At 34.8% G+C, this 18,198-nt stretch overlaps 1 protein-coding gene and 1 long non-coding RNA gene across 4 annotated transcripts; one reads left to right on the forward strand and one right to left on the reverse strand.

Annotated features, from left to right (window-relative positions):
* Positions 1-2,714: 2,714 nt before the first annotated feature.
* On the reverse strand, positions 2,715-11,268 carry LOC130467409 (nucleobase-ascorbate transporter 3-like). Its single transcript, XM_056835912.1, has 7 exons — positions 11,086-11,268; positions 4,580-4,666; positions 3,904-3,950; positions 3,764-3,855; positions 3,578-3,655; positions 3,346-3,506; positions 2,715-2,854 (listed from the first exon to the last, which is right to left on the reverse strand). Exons 1-7 carry the CDS (start codon positions 11,266-11,268, stop codon positions 2,810-2,812), a joined length of 693 nt encoding a protein of 230 aa, XP_056691890.1. The 3' UTR covers positions 2,715-2,809.
* Positions 11,269-12,386: 1,118 nt separating this feature from the next.
* LOC110796488 (uncharacterized) lies at positions 12,387-17,997 on the forward strand. Of its 3 annotated transcripts, none has more exons than XR_002535601.2 (7): positions 12,387-12,680; positions 12,800-12,885; positions 13,281-13,316; positions 13,866-13,916; positions 14,437-14,566; positions 14,656-14,778; positions 16,677-17,997. It is a non-coding gene; the product is annotated as an uncharacterized lncRNA (long non-coding RNA). The 3 variants fall into 3 exon arrangements; XR_008927820.1 differs by having other exon boundaries at positions 12,421-12,680; positions 14,661-14,778; XR_002535603.2 differs by lacking the exon at positions 14,656-14,778 and having other exon boundaries at positions 12,427-12,680.
* The last annotated feature ends 201 nt before the right edge of the window (positions 17,998-18,198 follow it).

Below are 18,198 nucleotides of genomic sequence, written 5' to 3' on the forward strand. Positions count from 1 at the left end.
TTAAAATTTGAATGATGGATTCTGGCGATTCTGGAGAAGTGATGAAATATGATTTATATGTTCAGTGTTGTCTGTACTGACTGCATTCTGTTGCTGCTAATATGTCGAATTTGAATTGGAAATTTTTTGGATGCAAATGTGAACTATTGACCTCACTTATAAATATGTCGAAATTGAGTTTGAAAAATCTATGACAATCTTTTGTATTGACTAACTATCTAATTATAGTAAGATGAATATGTGGATGTTCCTAATAGTAATCCAGGCTAGTAAAAAGAATTCAGCCAGTTTATGATTTATAGCATCTGTAGTTCAGTACTTCCCTTTGTATTCTCTGAAGAGTCTGAATATAACTTGGCTTCTCCAGGTGCACAAAGGTGACATTTCTACGAGCTGTTCACCAGCAGCTTGCTCTAGAATTCCGGGATGCCCAGACTGTGCAGCACACTGTTCACCAGCAGTTTTCGATATGCTCCTCTACGACCATTTTCGACTTAGGTTTGTGCTTATATTTGGTTTGCAATCCTCTTTCAACTGTTCCTTTTCCTTTAATTAAACTCCTGTCTGTTCCTTGCAGAAATAAGGTTTTTGTGCTTGAACAATGATATTAAGATGATTTGTGTGTTTTCATGCATAAGAAGTATGGCAAATTTCAGTAGATTTCTCATATGTAAATACTATGGTTTTAAATGTAGGTATTGAAAAACTATCAAAGAGAAAGTCTGCGTTCATACTAGCCGTGACATACGCAGCATCGCAAGCCAGTTGGTTAACATGTGGATTGAGGTTTTCCGTAAGGAGAAGACTACTAATGGTGGCTTGATATTGAGACACATGACAAATTCAGATTCTTCAAAAGCGAAAGGGAAAGATCCAGGTTTCTGTTCTCTCTTTTGCTTGCTTCAATTCATATCATGGTGCTATGTCATTCTATGCCCTTAATATTTATAACGTGCTTTATGATTGGACTAGAGACTTATACACAACCTTACCTCTTATGTCATGAGATGAAATTTCTGGAGTATTGTTTTTGGTTTTGTCCTGAAATCATACAAGGTTGAAATGATGAATGTAACTATAGTTTCATGTAGGTTGGCAAGGTTGTTTTTACATAAAAGAAAGCTCATTGTGGTTTACTAGCTATTATGGTTGTTTTTACAGAAAATAAAGCTCTTAAATCTGTTACAAAGTTACGTAATGATGTTTTAATGAACTTTTTCCTCCTTGTATGATCAGTTCACAGGAGGCTTCAGTGTAGAAACTATGAGAGCATTCGATCACTTGAGAGACAGCTGTAGAATCACCAACAATCTGTACAGCTGCTAAACCAAATAGCAGTAACAGAACCACCACTGCATGGCAACCGCTATCAGTCTGGGGCAGACTTGAGTGAGACCGGAGTAATCAACTTCGCCAAATGAAGTTGACCCGGTTTGACCAGGAACCAACCCAGAGTTCTAACTGCAACCCCAATCCAACAAAACCAGCAACGTCCAATGTGTGAACTGAGGCAACATTGTAGCAAGCGTACCAGAAATAAGCAGCCTGTAAACCCACCACCTTCCCTGCATCCTCCAACAAAAACCCAGCCTGTCGCTCCGGCCTCCTTCCCCCACCACCGCTGAGCTCTACCTTCTTCCAGATGGAACTAATTCAGGTTTTTTCTTCGATTTATCGGTTATTTTTTGCGATTCGTGTTTCTGATATGTTGCTTTGCATTGAAAAAGTTCGATTTTAGTGCTTTTTTGTGTAATTATTGTTAATTTCTTTTAGTTTTTGATTTTTAGTTTTTTGTTTGTTTTTTTTGGCCACTGTAATCTATCCATTTTCCTTGAATTTCTCCCCTTTTTATTCATCCTCCTCCTGTCTACGATTCTCAATTGATAATTTTGGTGGTTTTTTCTGTATGAGTTCTTGATTATTCGGGGTTTGGATGAAATTCTTTGCTGATTTTTTTTGATTTTTTGGTAGATTAAAAACCCTTATTGTTTAATTGTAACCTATATCTATTGTTGGATCTATGGGTTCTATTGGTACTCGGGTAAACAAAATACTGTAAGTGGACCTGGTTGTAACATAGTACTTCCATATTATATTGAGTGCCATAGTTGACAAGATCATGTGTTTAGAGTGCTAATAATAGACCAATTATTGCATTATTATGTCAAGCACTATTTGAAAAAAGTTATTATTTGTCTGGGAGTAAGCTTGACCATAACGTGTCATGGACTATCAACATCCTAACACTACGACAGAAAATGCTTTTAATAGCGCTTAATAAGGCCTTTAACAGCGCTTCTTGAAGCGCTGTTGATGGCTCCGCTATTAAAAGTAAAAGGTACATTTAATAGCGCTTTTCAAAAGCGTTGTCATATGTAATATTAGGATAATTCAAATGTTTCTTTCATAGCACTTTATAAGCGCTATTAAAGAAACGCTATTAAAGGTTTACCGCCAACTTTTAAATTATTTTCTAATAGCGGATGTATATAAAGCGCTGTCAAAGTTATTAATTTTTTTAAAAAATATATATTTCTAATATACCTGAAATTTGTTTTTTTTTTTGCAACAAAAATAACACCATATATTGAAGAATAGTATATAGTTGAAACTTAATTTCCAAACCTCAACTAAAAGAAGTTATGTAATTGTCACCCTAATAAAACCGATTACATAGATATAAAATAAAATTCTAAACATTAAACTACGTAAAATACATTAATTAATAGAGTCTAATGTTTGTTGGTTCCTTCAACATAACCTAGCTATTATACAATTGTTGAACAACATGGCGCACCCATTCGGTTCTTTACTTCGTCAATCTGCTCTTTGTCATAACTTCGAAACTGAGAATCTGAAAAGTAATGTGAAACAATGGGGTTTAAGAATTCATACATATATAGAAGGGGAAAAATCGAAAGAATTAGTATTACCATAAAAAATAAGTGCCATACATGAAGAAAACAAATTGAACTTACATTATAGGAATAGATTATGATGTGATTCTAATTATTTGTGTACTACTACGTAATTATCAAGGTCATTTTTAGGTAATATTTATGCTAGGTACCAAATTATGAAGTCTTCTATAGTTTGAATGCAACCATAGTTGGATTGGCTGTTAGCTGTGCAGACTCACAATCTTTGCCTGTCTACGTTGGCCTTAGTATGTACTACATATATATGTACCTTTTTTTTGGAGGCCTGGTATGTCTTTTATTTCTATATTACAAAACCAATACTTCTTATTAGATTTAAAATATATAATATACATATCGGTCTCCATTAGCCAATATGAAGAAAGGACACAATATGTGAACATTACTTGATATAAAAACAACTTACCCATGCACCACCGGTGTTAACAGGCCCATGATTTGCTGTCATGGTGTAACTCATAAAGTAATAAGGTATCGATATTCCAAGGAAAAGACTCAGCCCCAAAACGTACATATTCCTCATGGAATTATTGTTCGTAAATTGAATGAAGGAAATCCCACTGGCAGCTGCAAGATAGTGACTAGTTACAAGGCATTCATAACATCAAATAGGTAATTAAAAATAATAATATACTTACCAACTATTCCATACAGAACGCAATATATGGCAGCAAATATTGGTAGAGGGATTGATGCAAAGAAGGATTCAAATTTTCCTGAAACAGATATTTCACAGAAGATAATTAAGCTTACAAAGATGAAAATACATGCATACTTAATTTCATTAAAGCTTCGATTGTAGCTGTTACTCCAGAACTGCTCACCAAATATGGAGAAAAGGATCATGAAAGATGTAGACACTTGAACAACTCTCCTACTTCCTACATGTGTCAGTCCAAGAAGCCCAACATTCTCCCTGCAAGAAAAAGTGAAAGTTAAATGTATGAGATATGTAGCAGCTTACTGAGATAAGAAGGTGCTGAAAAAAACCTTAGGGACAACTTCTTGAACCTATCAAAAGTAATAACTTAAAATTGCAGAAATTATATATAAAAACTTAAAAAGCTATCCCACTTAAACAATAACCCTACATAGCTCCAAGTGTGTTGCAGGGTCTTGACTCTTGAGAGGTCTAAATGTACGTAGTACTTACCCTTAACTGTCAACAGTTGAGATAGACGGGAAAAGGAATAATTTCCACTCAACTTAAGGCAGTAGTATAACTATCCTATTACTGTTTTAACTGAAACTGGACAAACTATCTCACAAGAGAAGAAGAATTTCAACAAGGAACTTCATTTACATTATTCTTTCTTGTAGGACTTCTCTTCTATTAGAACACTAAAACACGGTTTTAAAGAGGAACCAATTACTCGACAACACAATGTATTATTCTTGAACCAAGTGATTTCAGAAAAAAAGTATCTGCTATAATAGCTCCCTAAATTTACAAAAATGGGTTGGAAACGCTGCATATACAGGGCACTTACACCGAAGTAGTTGAACCAACAATAGAACCAAATAGACCATCAAGAAGCATGCTTATACCTTGCGTGCCAAAAGAACAGTTAACCTTCCTTACCACATATTACTCCAAGCGGAATAGCCAAACAAATTATTAATATAATCTCAGCCCAAACCTGCCACCCTATACTTCTGCTCAACGTATGACAGGGAGGAGGAGTGGCACCAGATAGGCGGGCAGCTGCATAAAATGTTCCAGTGGTCTGCACCAGAAAACGAATCATTCGAAAAGATGGATCACAAAAACATGCCAATATCCTACTACTTAAATAGAGCTCGTCCACTATTTTACCTAAAAGAGCTTTCAGCAACAAAGTGATTTTATAAATTCATAATACTCAAATCATGAAAACACAAGCAAAGTTATTAATTTTATGCGAACGTGATCAAACCTCTGCTGACGAAACAAGTGTCGCACCCATTATCCCAAACACACTGCCTGCACTGAATAACGGTGTACCCCACTGGAACATTAATTGATTATCGTATAAAATTTAATTAAAGTCAAGCAATGGTTGTTAATTAAGCTCACTTACGTGTTAACGATATGATTTCAAGTAAATCCCCAAGGATGCATTTTTCGGTTCCTATAAATTCAAGAGTAATATTATAATAACAAGAATAATAGATGCTCTTCATTAGTACTGTAGCTTTCGTACACTAACCCTTATTACTACAATTCTATAATTCTAACCTAGATGAAACTATAAGGATTAAAATAAAGTTGTGTGATGACTTGGCAATGCCCACCAATAACTATCATGGTATCACCTACAACAGAAGAGGACAAAAGGGGCAGCAACAGAATCATCCAAACATCTTTAAAAAGCCGTAGCAAACAAGACAGCAGATGCAATAGAGGAGAAAAGGAAGTGGGATGGTAGTGCAACGAGTTTTAGCTATTAATAAGGGAAGAGAGCAATGAGTTTTGGTTGTCTTTTGTGTGAGTAAACAATTGAGACTTGTGACCTAAACTCACTATTTTGGAGAATTGTAGCCTCAAGCTAACTTGTAACCGCACCATTTTGTGTGCTTAATCTTCCATTAATATAAGCAGCAATCTTTCCCCATACTTGTTAATTTTCTTGGCAGATTTGTGATTTCATTACAAGCTGATGCAGTATTAAAAAGACATGATATTTCAGACATATTAAATCATGGCAATATTGCCACTAAATCCCTTAACCCTCAAGTATCAGACTCATCAGAAGCATCAATCTGTTTCAAGTTTCATATTATCACTGCAGTCGAATTAAGAACAATAGTCTCAATTCAGAACCAAGAATCGACTGACTACCATCAACGAGTGCATGGATTTGTTCAATTAAGAAGGTTTTAAGTATGTAAGCACCCGTATCAGAGTAACACAGGTAATATTTTGACAGAATCCGACAGTAGTTCACTCAAGGAACAAATAACGGTGGAAAACCAGTACATCAGATTGATTTGTAGCAAGATCAGTAGATCAATATTTAATCAGCATTCAGAGCAGATCAATATTCACATTAGCATATCAGTTGATCAGTATGCAAGATCAGCAGATCAGTATTCACAGCAGCATATCAGTAGATCAGCAGATTAATATTCACAACAGCATATTAGTAAATCGGTAGTCAGTATTCACAGCAGCATATTAGTGGAATAAATTAGCATAAAAAAGCAGAACACAACAATCACAGCAGAATAAATTAGCATAAACAAGCAGACATATTAGCATAAACAAGTATAACAACACAATCATAACATAACAAATTAGCATAAACTAGCATAACAACACAACCAAAAGAGATCATTACACATAGCACAAAGCAACATATTAGTAGCATTGCAGTAGATCAGTTCGAAGCAGCATATGAGGCGCACATCAGTCAGTTGATTTAAAATGTTATATAGTGCGCCTCACTTCAACTAGGCGCACCGAAGCAAGACCCCTACCGCTTTAGGCTTGGAGCTTTTTTACACATTGCATTTGAGTGATTTGACTAGGCATGTAAGAAAAAATGAATCAACTCTTGACATAGGTGAAAGCGAAGACACCAAATTAACTACTTCCACTGGAGTGGTTTAAGTCCCTACATATTTAGTAATGAAAGAGACAAATACGAACTCACTGAGAAAACACTTCTATTTTCCAAAAATGATCTTTTAATCAATACATTCACCACTTGCTTTAACTTCACAATTTCAGAAATTAATGGAGAAAAAAATTTAACCATGACTAAGTCATATACAGTAGAATATTAACAAGAACAGAAGAATCACCCCTGCAATAAAAAAACTACAGTCAATGGCTATTACCACAGGATTTCGTGCTTAGCTGAATACAAATCTAGGTTCACTGCGTTGTACTACCATCCTCCCCAAATTAGTTTCTTTAGAGAGGGATCTAACCTTTAATATTTCTGAAAATAAGATAAAAAAATCTGTTATAATCCTTACCGTCACAGCACAGATAAAACCTTTCTCAAAGTCAGAATGGATAACTCCTGCAGCTTAGCTTACAAGAGTTCTGCAGAGTACTTAGAAATAAGAACTAGGGGGAAATTAACCGAGATATGTAAACTTTACTAGGCATAGCTCACCACCTTGCCCTTTTAATTTATTAAAATGTTCCTTGTCCTTTTAATTTACTAGGCATAGCTCACCACCTCTCCAATTTCTTGATTATGGATTGTGTAACCTGGTATCACTGTTTAATTTGCAGGTTATGAAACATGGATATATTATTTCACAATTTCAGCAAGTCATTTGTTTTGCATTCCATGACAGCAAAATACTCATGGAAACATGTCAAGAAGCAAAGAACCTTTGAGGATTGTAACACTCTTCTACCTTGATTGAGTAAAATCGAATGAAAACAAACCTTTTGTCTGACCATAGATTATTTTTGTATGTGGAAAGAGAGATTTCATTGAACAGGAAAGCAGTGAATAGTTCTTGTTATTTTGCTGGAGGATGAATTTCAATTCTGGGCGAGGAAGAGTTGTTTAGCAACCGCAAAACCCCAAACCCCATCATTAAACCCCAAAACCCATAATTAAACCAACCATAATTGAATCCAAACCTCCTTCCCAACAAAACCAATTCAAGAAAATTAATTAACAATTATCCCAAATTTCATACAAAAATTAAGAACAACATAAATTAACAGAATTTCGCAAATTTTATGGAGATTACCTTGAAAATCGATTTCTCTGTCAGAATAAGCAACGCCGGACAAAGGAAACGCCGTCACCTAAATCTCCACCAACCTTAATCGCCGCCATCTAAATCTCCACCACCCTTAATGGCCGCCGCGTGAAGGATTGTGGTGCTGGTTTCGGCGTCTATTGAGAGTCTTGAGATTTGAGGTTTCTGGTTTGGCAGAGTGAAGAAGTGAGGGAATTAGGCGATTCTTTTTTATTGGTTTTTGTATTTTTTTTCTTTTTTTTCTTATACTTGTAATAGAGGTTTTTGAAAAAGCCCTATAATAACGATTATAAAATAATGGCGCTCCCGGTTAAATCGCTATAATATGTGCACATGTGACAGCGTTTTTCTTATAAGCGCTATGATATGTTATTTTTAATATTTTTGATAGCAATAGAGGCAAAAACGCTATTAAAAAAACGCTATTAAAAGCCATATTTGTAGTAGTGTAAAGCTAAGGAGAATGAATTTATAATTAGTTTGATTCTTGGTAATGAAATAAAAAAGCATAAGATATCATACCATTTGTCTTAAATGTCTCTGATATTCTTCCACTAAACTCTCTCATGACAGGACTCAGCAGTTCTCGCACAGTAAGGTTGCCTGATATGCGATTGCCTATGTTGTACACATTGTCGTGGCCTGATAGCTGCTCTAAGATAACTTGGCCACGCCTCGATCTCTGCAAGTAAGTATATTCACTCTTTTGGTAAAGCTTGAGCAATCAACATATATTTGAAACATAATGGAATGCATAGGAAATACATTTATTTGAAAAATTAGAAAATACGTTTTGAATTAACTTCTTGTTATGATTTTGATCGAGTAACTCTCTTACTTAGTCAAAATGTGACCTATAATGATTAAATGAGTCTTAAATGTGCATAACATCACCAAAATGGGTGAGAATGAGTCTTTGAAATATAAAACTAAGTGCATCAAGCATGGAAAGACTTTAAAATGCTCATTTAACTTCATTAGTTGAAAGTTGGGACCGAAATTAGCCATTTTAGTAAAAAATGTGACCGATAATGAACTAACGAGTCTTAAATGTGCATAACTTCACCAAAATGGGTGAGAATGAGTCTTTGAAACATAAAACTAAGTGTATTAAACATGGAAAGACTTTAAAATACTCATTTAAGTTCATTAGATGAAAGTTGTGACCGAAATAAGTTTAGTCAAAATGTGACCGATAATGATCAAACGAGTCTTAAATGTGCATAACTTCACCAAAATGGGTGATAATGAGTTTTAAAACATTTAAATAGGTGAATAAAACATGGAAAGACTTTAAAATACTTATTTAAGTTCATTAGTTGAAAGTTGGGACCGAAATTAGCCAATTTAGTCAAAATGTGACCGATAATGAACTAACGAGGCTTAAATGTGCATAACTTCACCAAAATAGGTGAGAATGAGTCTTTGAAACATAAAACTAAGTGTATTAAACATGAAAAGACTTAAAAATACTCATTTAAGTTCATTAGTTGTTAGTTGGGACCGAAATTAGCAATTTTAGTCAAAATGTGACAGATAATGAACTAACGAGGCTTAAATGGGCATAACTTCACCAAAATGGGTGAGAATGAGTCTTTGAAACATAACACTAAGTTCATTAAACATGGAAGGACTTTAAAATATTTATTTAAGTTCATTAGATGAAAGTTGGGACCGAAATTAACCAATTTTATTATTATACGGTTCATTATTTCCTTGTTATGAACAAATTAAGTCTTAATTTATTGTACGATTCAATATTTATAATATAACCAAAGTATATATATATTTTTTGATGGTCGATCTTTTTAAGGTATTCAATAATCCGAGGGAGAGGCCTTTCACCTTTGAGGAGATAGATGAAGTTCGAGAAATGTTGGCAAACTTCATTACCAGTGATTGTCTTTGATATTTTCTTGTACTGAATCTTAAATTATGGATGCTAGTTTTTCGTATGATTGTAATGTAATCGACTTTTATATTTACAATTATATACTATTTAATTTAATTATCTATATAATTGGATAATTTTTATATGACGTATGGAGGTTAATCAGTGGCGTAGTCCAATTGTAATATGTAGCAGGGAAATCGGTTATACAACAAATCTATATCAAGTGCGGCTCATTTATAGGCCCAGTGCGGCTCATTTATATATCAAGTGCGGCTCATTTTTATGCTTGTGCTTCCCATTTCTATGTCAAGTGTGGGCTCATTTTCAAATTTGGCAGCACCAAATATGTCAAGTGCGGGCTCATTTTCAAATTTGGCAGCACCAAATATGTCAAGTGCGGGCTCATTTTCAAAATTGGCAGCACCAAATATATCAAGTGCGGGCTCATATTCTAAAATTGGCAGCACAAAATATGTCAAGTGAGGGCTCATTTTCCAAATTGGCAGCACTTGAAACATCAAGTGTTGCCAATATCAAGTGCATCACATCAAGTGCTGAGAAACATCAAGTGCGGGCAGGCCATGTGCTGCACATGTAAAAGCCCGCACTAAACCCCTTAAAATGAGCCCGCACTTGAGGTTTTTTCCTATAGTGTATGTAGAAAGATGAATGAGACTAATACGATTATGGCGTTAGTGCTGAGATTCGTGAAATTAAAAGTCGATTCTGGCAGAAATTGAAGCAATTAGCTCCATTCGTAGATTATATCCCGTTTCGATGCGTCTGTGGCCCAAAAGGTACACAGGTTAATTGTTCTTACATTAATACCAACACCCATGTTTTAGTTTATGTAAATGGAGTTTTTTATTTTTTATTTCTGGGCTTGTCAATGAATTTATAGGGTTTATGAGGTTATTTTTGTTTTGTTTGAATTATCTATTAATTTTATTGACCTTTTTTCTAACACCATTGTTTAAGTTGTTAGTCTAAGCTTTATACTTGGCTAATTCCAAATTGCAGTAGTTTGCAATTTGTTATGCTCTTGTTTGAAAAGTTAGGAAAAGAAAACTGGAATATCTGGTAAATTTCAAGGTGCAATCGCTTGCAATTTGTTAGGTTTGTTTGGAAAATTAGATAAAAGGCTATCAAATACGATGTGATTCAATTGTATGTAGTACTATTATTTGTATGCAACTAAAAGTTATTTGGTAGGATGAGATATTATGTTAGCTGATTATGATAAACTCTTCAAGAGTTACTGTTGTTTTAACTGTTCATGATAAACTCTTGTTTTAGCTGAAAACTCTTGTTTTAGTTGTTTGTGAAAAACCCTTGTTATTGGCATTGAATGTTGATTGATACTAGAATCATTATCGTTTGTCCCCTCAATCAAATACAGATTAGTGTCCTGGTCAAAACCCAGTGAGGAGACTGCATGAAGTTGAAGCCGGGAGTTGGGCTCCCATAATTTTAGATGTATTCAATCAATCATACAAGTCATATGTTGACCATTATTTCCGAGTTAGGCTCATATAGTACCTTCATTACGGCCAGTGGCGGATCCAGAATCAGCAGTGGCATTGTGGTAGCATTTTGGTTTGCAAAATTAGCTATTGAGGCAGCAGTCATGCTTGTTACTTTTGATCCGTCTTTTGGTGTTGTAGTCATTGAGATTCCTTGTTGGTGCTTCAGTTTAACTGAATGATACTGACAGATTTTCATTTGTAACCGGTTTTGCAGGGATAAGGGTTTCATATAAGTTTCCTCTTATCAAGTAAAGATGGAAACTTTGGAAGAGAAATAGTTCACTGTTTCCTATATTTATTTTGACTATGATGACAGTCATGGCACTCCCTTTAGTGCCTTATACAATTTCAAAACTTTATAGTTTTGCGAAGAAGAAGGCGAAAAACTTACATTGTCAATGTGCCGTATGCTCTCGCTCTGGAAAATACCATAAATCACTATTGAAAAGGGTTTGTGTCTATGTGATCATTGTGTTTGTCCATAATATAATTTTTGTTGCTATTTCAGTTTTTGATTTTACTTGTAGTTCATTACATCATTTGCTTGATTTTGTTCATGATGTGCAGGTGTCAAACTTCTCCACTTGTAGTAACATGATACTTGTGTTGCTGTGGGTCATTATGTCCTTCTTGATTTATTACATAAAATATATGAGCGCTGAGGTATGTATATTTTGCAAGAGGAATCTATTGATTGTTCGGCTAAAATACAAATCTCCCTATTGGTGCCGAACTTTTTATCGTGAAACAGGTTTCCCCTAAATTTATTGTCTTTTTCTTGGTATTCAGGTTCAAGTTTTGAGCCATACAACATTCTTGGTTTGGAGCCTGGAGCTTCTGATTCAGAAATTAAAAAGGCTTATAGGAAACTTTCTATTCTGTACCATCATGACAAAAACCCAGATCCTGGTAGATGTTGTTTGTGCAGATGCTACTTTATTTTTTCTTGTTGATTTATATGCCTACCTATTCCTAATGTGCTGGTGTATTTTGTTTTCTTTGCAGAGGTTATCAAGTATTTTGTGGAGTTTATTTCAAAAGCTTACCCGGCCTTGACTGATCCCGTTTCCCGCGAGAATTATGAAAAGTATGGTCATCTAGATGGCATACGGATACATTCTCTTATCCTAACACTTATAAAGCCATGAACTTTGTTTACTATTCACGCAATAGTTAGATTACTGAAATACCCCCACAATCCTTCATGGTTTTTTTTTGTCTTTTCCTTAACAATAGTGTGATTACAATTTTAGCCTCGTTTGTGTTAGGCTGCCACGTGCTCTTATGCTTCCCTGAATCCCTGGTCTCTATGAGCTACTGAGCTCCTCTCCCTTTTTTTTCTTTTTCTTTTTCTTTTTCTTTTGACCTTCTCTCCTTTTTCTGATATTTTCTCCCCGTTCATTCGACTCCAGAGTCCTAGCTTCTTTTTCTTTACTTTCTTCTCCCTTCCATTCGAGCCTGCTCCATCTCTCCTCCCCCTCTGTATTCCTGTTCGTTTTCCTGTTCGTGTTTCCCTTCTCCTCTCTCTCCAACATCATTAACACTCCCTAACTATTCAATTTGTGTTGTTGATTTTTACATTTCTCATCTTCCCCGGGTTAGAATGAGGTGAGTTTCAATCTCAATTTGAATCAGGCTTTGATTCGATTTTTTTGGAAAAATTTGATTTCATAACAGCTATTTTGTATTAATCTCTTCCGTTGATTGTATCCCTTCTCCTGGGTCAGTTTGAGGGATTTTGCTGTGAATGAAGAAGCGATGAAGCGGTTGAATGCGCCTCTTGCTTAGAGATCGGTGTGAGGGGTTTGCTAAGGTAATTGTTAATTAATTTTTTTTAATTTGTTTTGATTTGTTAAATTGATTGAAGTTTCATGAGATTTGATCGTTAATTGTATTAATTTCTATCGGTTTTTGACATCAGTGTTCTTCAGATGAATGTCCATTCTCCTAATGAAGAGGTTTTTTTACGTTTCTCTAATTTTCTAGGTTTTTTTCATGATTGAATTTTGATGTGTGTTACCTTCAACTTGTGGGGGTGAGTTACAATTTGAGAATTTCTAGAAGAGATGATAACTCCATTGTTGGATTCGCCACAATTGAGGTCACTTTTGCTTTTGTTTCTTCTGATGGTTGAGGATTTTCGCTGAAATTGATGACAATTTTGGTAAAAGTAAGAGGGTTGATTGCTTTTTCTTGCTTTCTTTGCAGGGCAATACTGTATATGGTGCATTGCGGGCATTAGAGGTATGAACTCTAAATACATTGTGGCTATGCCATTACTTTTATGTGTGTATCATTAGGCCTCCTTCACTTCTTAAGCCACAGCATGTTAGCTTGTGAATTAAAATTTCGAAACTGCATTTCTTAGGTCATGACATTGCTTTTGAGTGTTTATGACCAAGCCGCCTTCACTTCTTTAGTCAGCGGGATGTGAGCTTGTGAAGTTGTAATGCCATGACTGTAAAATATCAGTGGAATGTCAAACTTATCTGTTTATGTTGGTTAAAAAGGAGTTTTTATTTTAAGATAAAAAATGTAGTAGTCATCTACATTAATTAAAGTAGTCGTCTACATTAAGATAAAACATGTAGTAGTCGTCTATATTTTTTCAGTCTTCTTAGTTTCACCGGGAGCGTTGCATCTGACGCTTCTATTGCAACGACATTTGTTTAACCATTGTATTAGCTAATTTATTGTTGTTGCATTTGATAAAAAAAATGTAGTAGGGGGATGTGTGGTTGGCTGAAGCTTGATATATAACCCAAAAATCAAATTCTTGTTGATTTGTTGCAGCTTGATGGATCTATATTGCGGAGAAGATAAATTTTACTCTCTCAGTTGTAGGTAGGTTGATAATTTCGTTCCTTGTCTATTTTTTCACTTGGTTTCTTCCCTCTCTAAATTATTCTTCCTCCCTCTTTTTTAGTGATAACCAATTACAAAGGGTTACCCATTTAACCTGTCAAAATGCAGTAGGCCTGGACTCCAAAGATACTTTTATATATTTTAAATGAATTACTTTCTATCTGAATGATTTTGAACTAGAGATACTCAATGATATTTGTGTTTCATATTATCTATCAGGATTGAAAATTTGGGGGGTTTTATTAAGATTAAAACTGGGTATAATTTCATAATGGCCTTGCCTTAGATACTCAATTTATATGGAGAACAATTGAGATAGTTATCTATGAGTGCTGCTACAACGTTAGATATTTTTTGTTTGCTGGAGTGCTAGATATTCTTGATTGTTAGATTGAACTTGCTTGCTGGCTGTTAATGTACATTTTGAGCTTTTTTTCGCCTCCCTCCTGAATATGCGAGCAATTCTGATTTTGATGATATTGAACTGGGTGGTGGTCAGTTTCGGCTGGAAAGTGGAAACAGACATGGAGACTTATCTGCTCAGGCAACATTTCTTCCGTAATCTCCATGATCGGCTCAGTGCAAGGCCTTTTCTCAGCCTAATTGAGAAGAAGTGGCTTGCTTTTCAGGTAATCTGTAATTTTTTTTTTCTGTAATTAACTAGCATATTGTCTCAATCTACTCTTGCGTGATTGCTGGTATGGTTTGTTTCTTGTAGATTAGTTCCCATGATTTAAAATAAGGTTTTGGAACCCAAGTGTGTATTAGAGCAGAACCTCGAGCTTTCTTTCTCTCTTCCCATTCTGCTGGGTGGCCACTCCGTAATCCACATTTCACAGAGGTGTATATCTGATCGCTCTCCAATCTTATTTTTTTTTCCACAATTCATGATAATTTAACACATTATATGATTTCCCTCAAAAAACGCATTCTAGGGTTTAGTTTCCATCTGTTTATGTTGATTTTGATCTAATTTTTTTGGGGTTTTATACATTTGAGATTATCCTACATTTGATCGATTAATTATAATTATTGTTAAAATATTAGGTGTTTGTTGAGGAAGAATGTAGTGTTTATGTTAATTGGAGTGAACCAAGAACCTTGTTTTGTTGTTCTTGATTGAATTGGATTTGGTTTTGAATGCCCAAAAATTTTTATGGCGTTGTAAAATAGAGGGTTTCTTTTTTCGTTTCACATATTTTCACTTCAATTCTTAGGAATCGAGGCATTATGGGGAAAGAAATTCACCATTGAGTAATAAAGAGACCCGTAACCTGATGAAAATAGCAAACTGAGCTGTGAGCCTACTTACTTTCTGAGTTCCAATATTCATAGGTTTCCATGGTTGGGATCAAGGCAGAGTAGATGTTAGGTACAAAATATGTTGTTAATTTGGGTTTTGGGATTTTGAAGTCAACATGCTCAGTTCAAGTGTTTTTTTTAGGAGTATGCTTTTGATGTCGTACATAATATTTGCACTCATTTAAAATCTTTTGCCACGATATATCTGGCGGTAATCCCTGGTGGTCAAGAGTTGGATTCTTAGGACCGACACGTGTACTATTCCTCTATTAATCAAGAGCATTCAGTTTGTTATAACCTCAGTTGTTTGTCCAATTCAGGTGTAGGTTCTGTTATCTTGTTTTGCAAATGTTAGTCAAAAAAGGGATAAACTTTTAATTAATATTATCTCCGTGCTAGAGTTTGAGAAACTGATGATTTTTGTTTTATGTCTTCCGCCTTTGTAATTCTTTAGTCAAGTAAAAGCTGCATAACAAACTTTCTTTTTGCGGATCCTGATTGCATCATTTTTGGCCTGCTCCCACTTTTAGAATGTGGGTTTTGTAAATCTTTGATGAGTCTGAATGGACGCCTCACAGAGAACAATGGACATCAGATAAACTACCACCGATGATCCGAAACTTTTTTGAGCTACGGCTGGTAAACACATCATTTTAAAGAGTGCAGACATGACTGATAACATGCAAAAAGAAGCTATCGACATTGCCATCGTTGTACTTTCTCCCTCCTATTTTTGAAAATTGCATTTTTTGTACTTATACTTCCAATCTTTGCACTATGATATGGATTTGAAAAAGTAGAATTTGAAGAAGAAAGTTGTTTGAAAAACCATACAAAAAATCAATTTAGTACATCCCTAGCTAGAATTTTAAAAAACGGAGATGGGACTGAAACAAGAGAGTAAATGAGCGGCATTACTTGACGCTAATTGTTTTATTATTAATTTTCGCTACACCAGAAGATTAGTATACTCTCCACCCGGAAATCCTAAGGCTTTTAGGTTATATTACAAGCTAGAGATTGTGAAATTCAGAAAACCATAAAAGATGAGTGGGAGAAGGGAAGAGAGGGGAATAAAAAAAGGAAAAGACTTTCTAGGAGATGAGTGAGAAGGGGAGAAGAACAAATAGCGAGAATGGATTCTGGCAAAGTTGTTTTTTTTAGCTTTCCGGGTAATTTTTAATCACTATAAGGTCTATAACATTTTCAAATTCCGCTGACAACAATTATTTCATGCTATCCAGCAACTTTATTGGATCACTCATTGCGTCATTGGTGTCCATAACATGCTGCAGTTTAATACTTGTATTAGGGACTGGCCTTGTGGAATCTATTTGACTAAGTCTATTGCCAAGTTTCTACCTACTTAGTTTTTATAAACTTATGTCCATGAGTAAGAGTTCAACACTAATTACTCCTTTTGCTTTGTCTTTCCAGTTAAGTGGCAAGAAGGTCGGAATTATTGGTTTGGGCTGGATTGGGATTGGTGTTGCAATTGCTGAGAGAGCTGAAGCATTTGACTGTCATATTTCTACTACTCCAGAACTAAAAAGGCATATTATTATTAAGCATTTGTTGCATGTAGATTATTATTAAGCATTTGTTGCATGTTTTGTCCAGTGTTGAACCTGAATAGGCAAACATTTGGTAATATTGCGTAGACTAGAATCTTATGTAATATAATGATGACTAATGTATTAGGGGCTTTTTAAAGCAACACGATAATCTACGATCCTTCATGTTTTTAGCAAAGATCTTTAGCACCTTTCCAAGACTTTACTTTACATTGTCATTTGCAATTATTCCTATTACGACGTTTTTTCATCCATTACATATTCATTGGAACACATTTCAAAATGTTTTATTTTTCTAAATTGATTATTTTGAAATTATTTCTAAAAGATTTTTTTATATCTTGGGGTATCACCTGCGATGAGGGTATCTTCAGGCCCTTGTATGATTCATCTAAGCTATTGATGATTGATAATATTTGGTCTGCCTTTGTTGGATAGCATGGATAGCATGAAATAGTTGTTGTCAGCGGCTGCCATTCATGTATATTAGTAAGCGCTCTTGGTTTGATTTATTACATTCCCTCCATTTCTGAACTTATCGACACTAGGGGTGATCGTGGGAGTGCAAAAACTCAATTTTTTTTTACAAATATCAGTCTATAATTTTTTTTACTCTAATTATGGTGGATTGTCAAGCTACCTTCTTGTGCCTGTTTAGGTAGTTGTTTTATTTGTAGCTTATATATGTCGTTTTTCTTTGTCTATTACTATTTTGTAACCATCTATTGTAGTATTTCTATGCAATTGGTTCTATCTGTCTTAATATTATTACCACTAGAACTTATGTTGCCTGATTGATTTTTAAATTATTAAATGTCTCGGATTTAGTAGAAACAACACGACCTTGTGAATTGTGTCAAGGCATTAAGCTTGCTTATTTTTTGCCACTAATTCCACTCTTTTGACACATTGTATTTGCTACAGCAAAATACAGGGGTTCAAGATGAAGATTTAGTTTCTTTTGTGAAAAAATGGCAGAAGGCAAAGGCTTCTCTATTTGGCGGTTGTTGTATAACTACACCAAAGACGATAAATGACATTTACACGACTCTCTCAGAGCATTCAGTGCCTCCGGGTTAACAAGTCATTCACACTTTTGTCTTGTAAATGACTAATTAGGAAATATGATCTATGCTTGTGTATTGTTGTTGTCTTAATTAATTCATACAAATTTGTTTACCGAATGGACCTTCTCGTTTTCTGTAACCTATAAATAAAGCATTTGAATATCCGCACAAAGACGAGTTTTGCATACAAAAAAAGCACAAGTACTCCAGTTTACAACCATTAGCCTTTCGTTTTTATTATTCCAGCTAATTTCCCATGAACTTTGACCTTGTTTTCTACGTACTGTTCCAACGACTAGTAAAAGAAAAAGGATGTGA

This window comes from Spinacia oleracea, chromosome 2, assembly GCF_020520425.1.
Source record: "Spinacia oleracea cultivar Varoflay chromosome 2, BTI_SOV_V1, whole genome shotgun sequence".
Classification (NCBI taxonomy): domain Eukaryota; kingdom Viridiplantae; phylum Streptophyta; class Magnoliopsida; order Caryophyllales; family Amaranthaceae; genus Spinacia; species Spinacia oleracea.

What these genes read in the sequence shown, in the direction of transcription:
- LOC130467409 (XM_056835912.1), bottom strand. Translation starts at nt 11,268, where the DNA reads ATGAAAATCTGTCAGTATCATTCAGTTAAACTGAAGCACCAACAAGGA. An exon ending in GCAGAAGTATAGGGTGGCAG is followed by an intron (nt 3,951 to 4,579) that starts GTTTGGGCTGAG and finishes TACTTTTGATAG; the next exon opens with GTTCAAGAAGTTGTCCCTAA. An exon ending in TTCAGCACCTTCTTATCTCA is followed by an intron (nt 3,856 to 3,903) that starts GTAAGCTGCTAC and finishes TTTTTCTTGCAG; the next exon opens with GGAGAATGTTGGGCTTCTTG.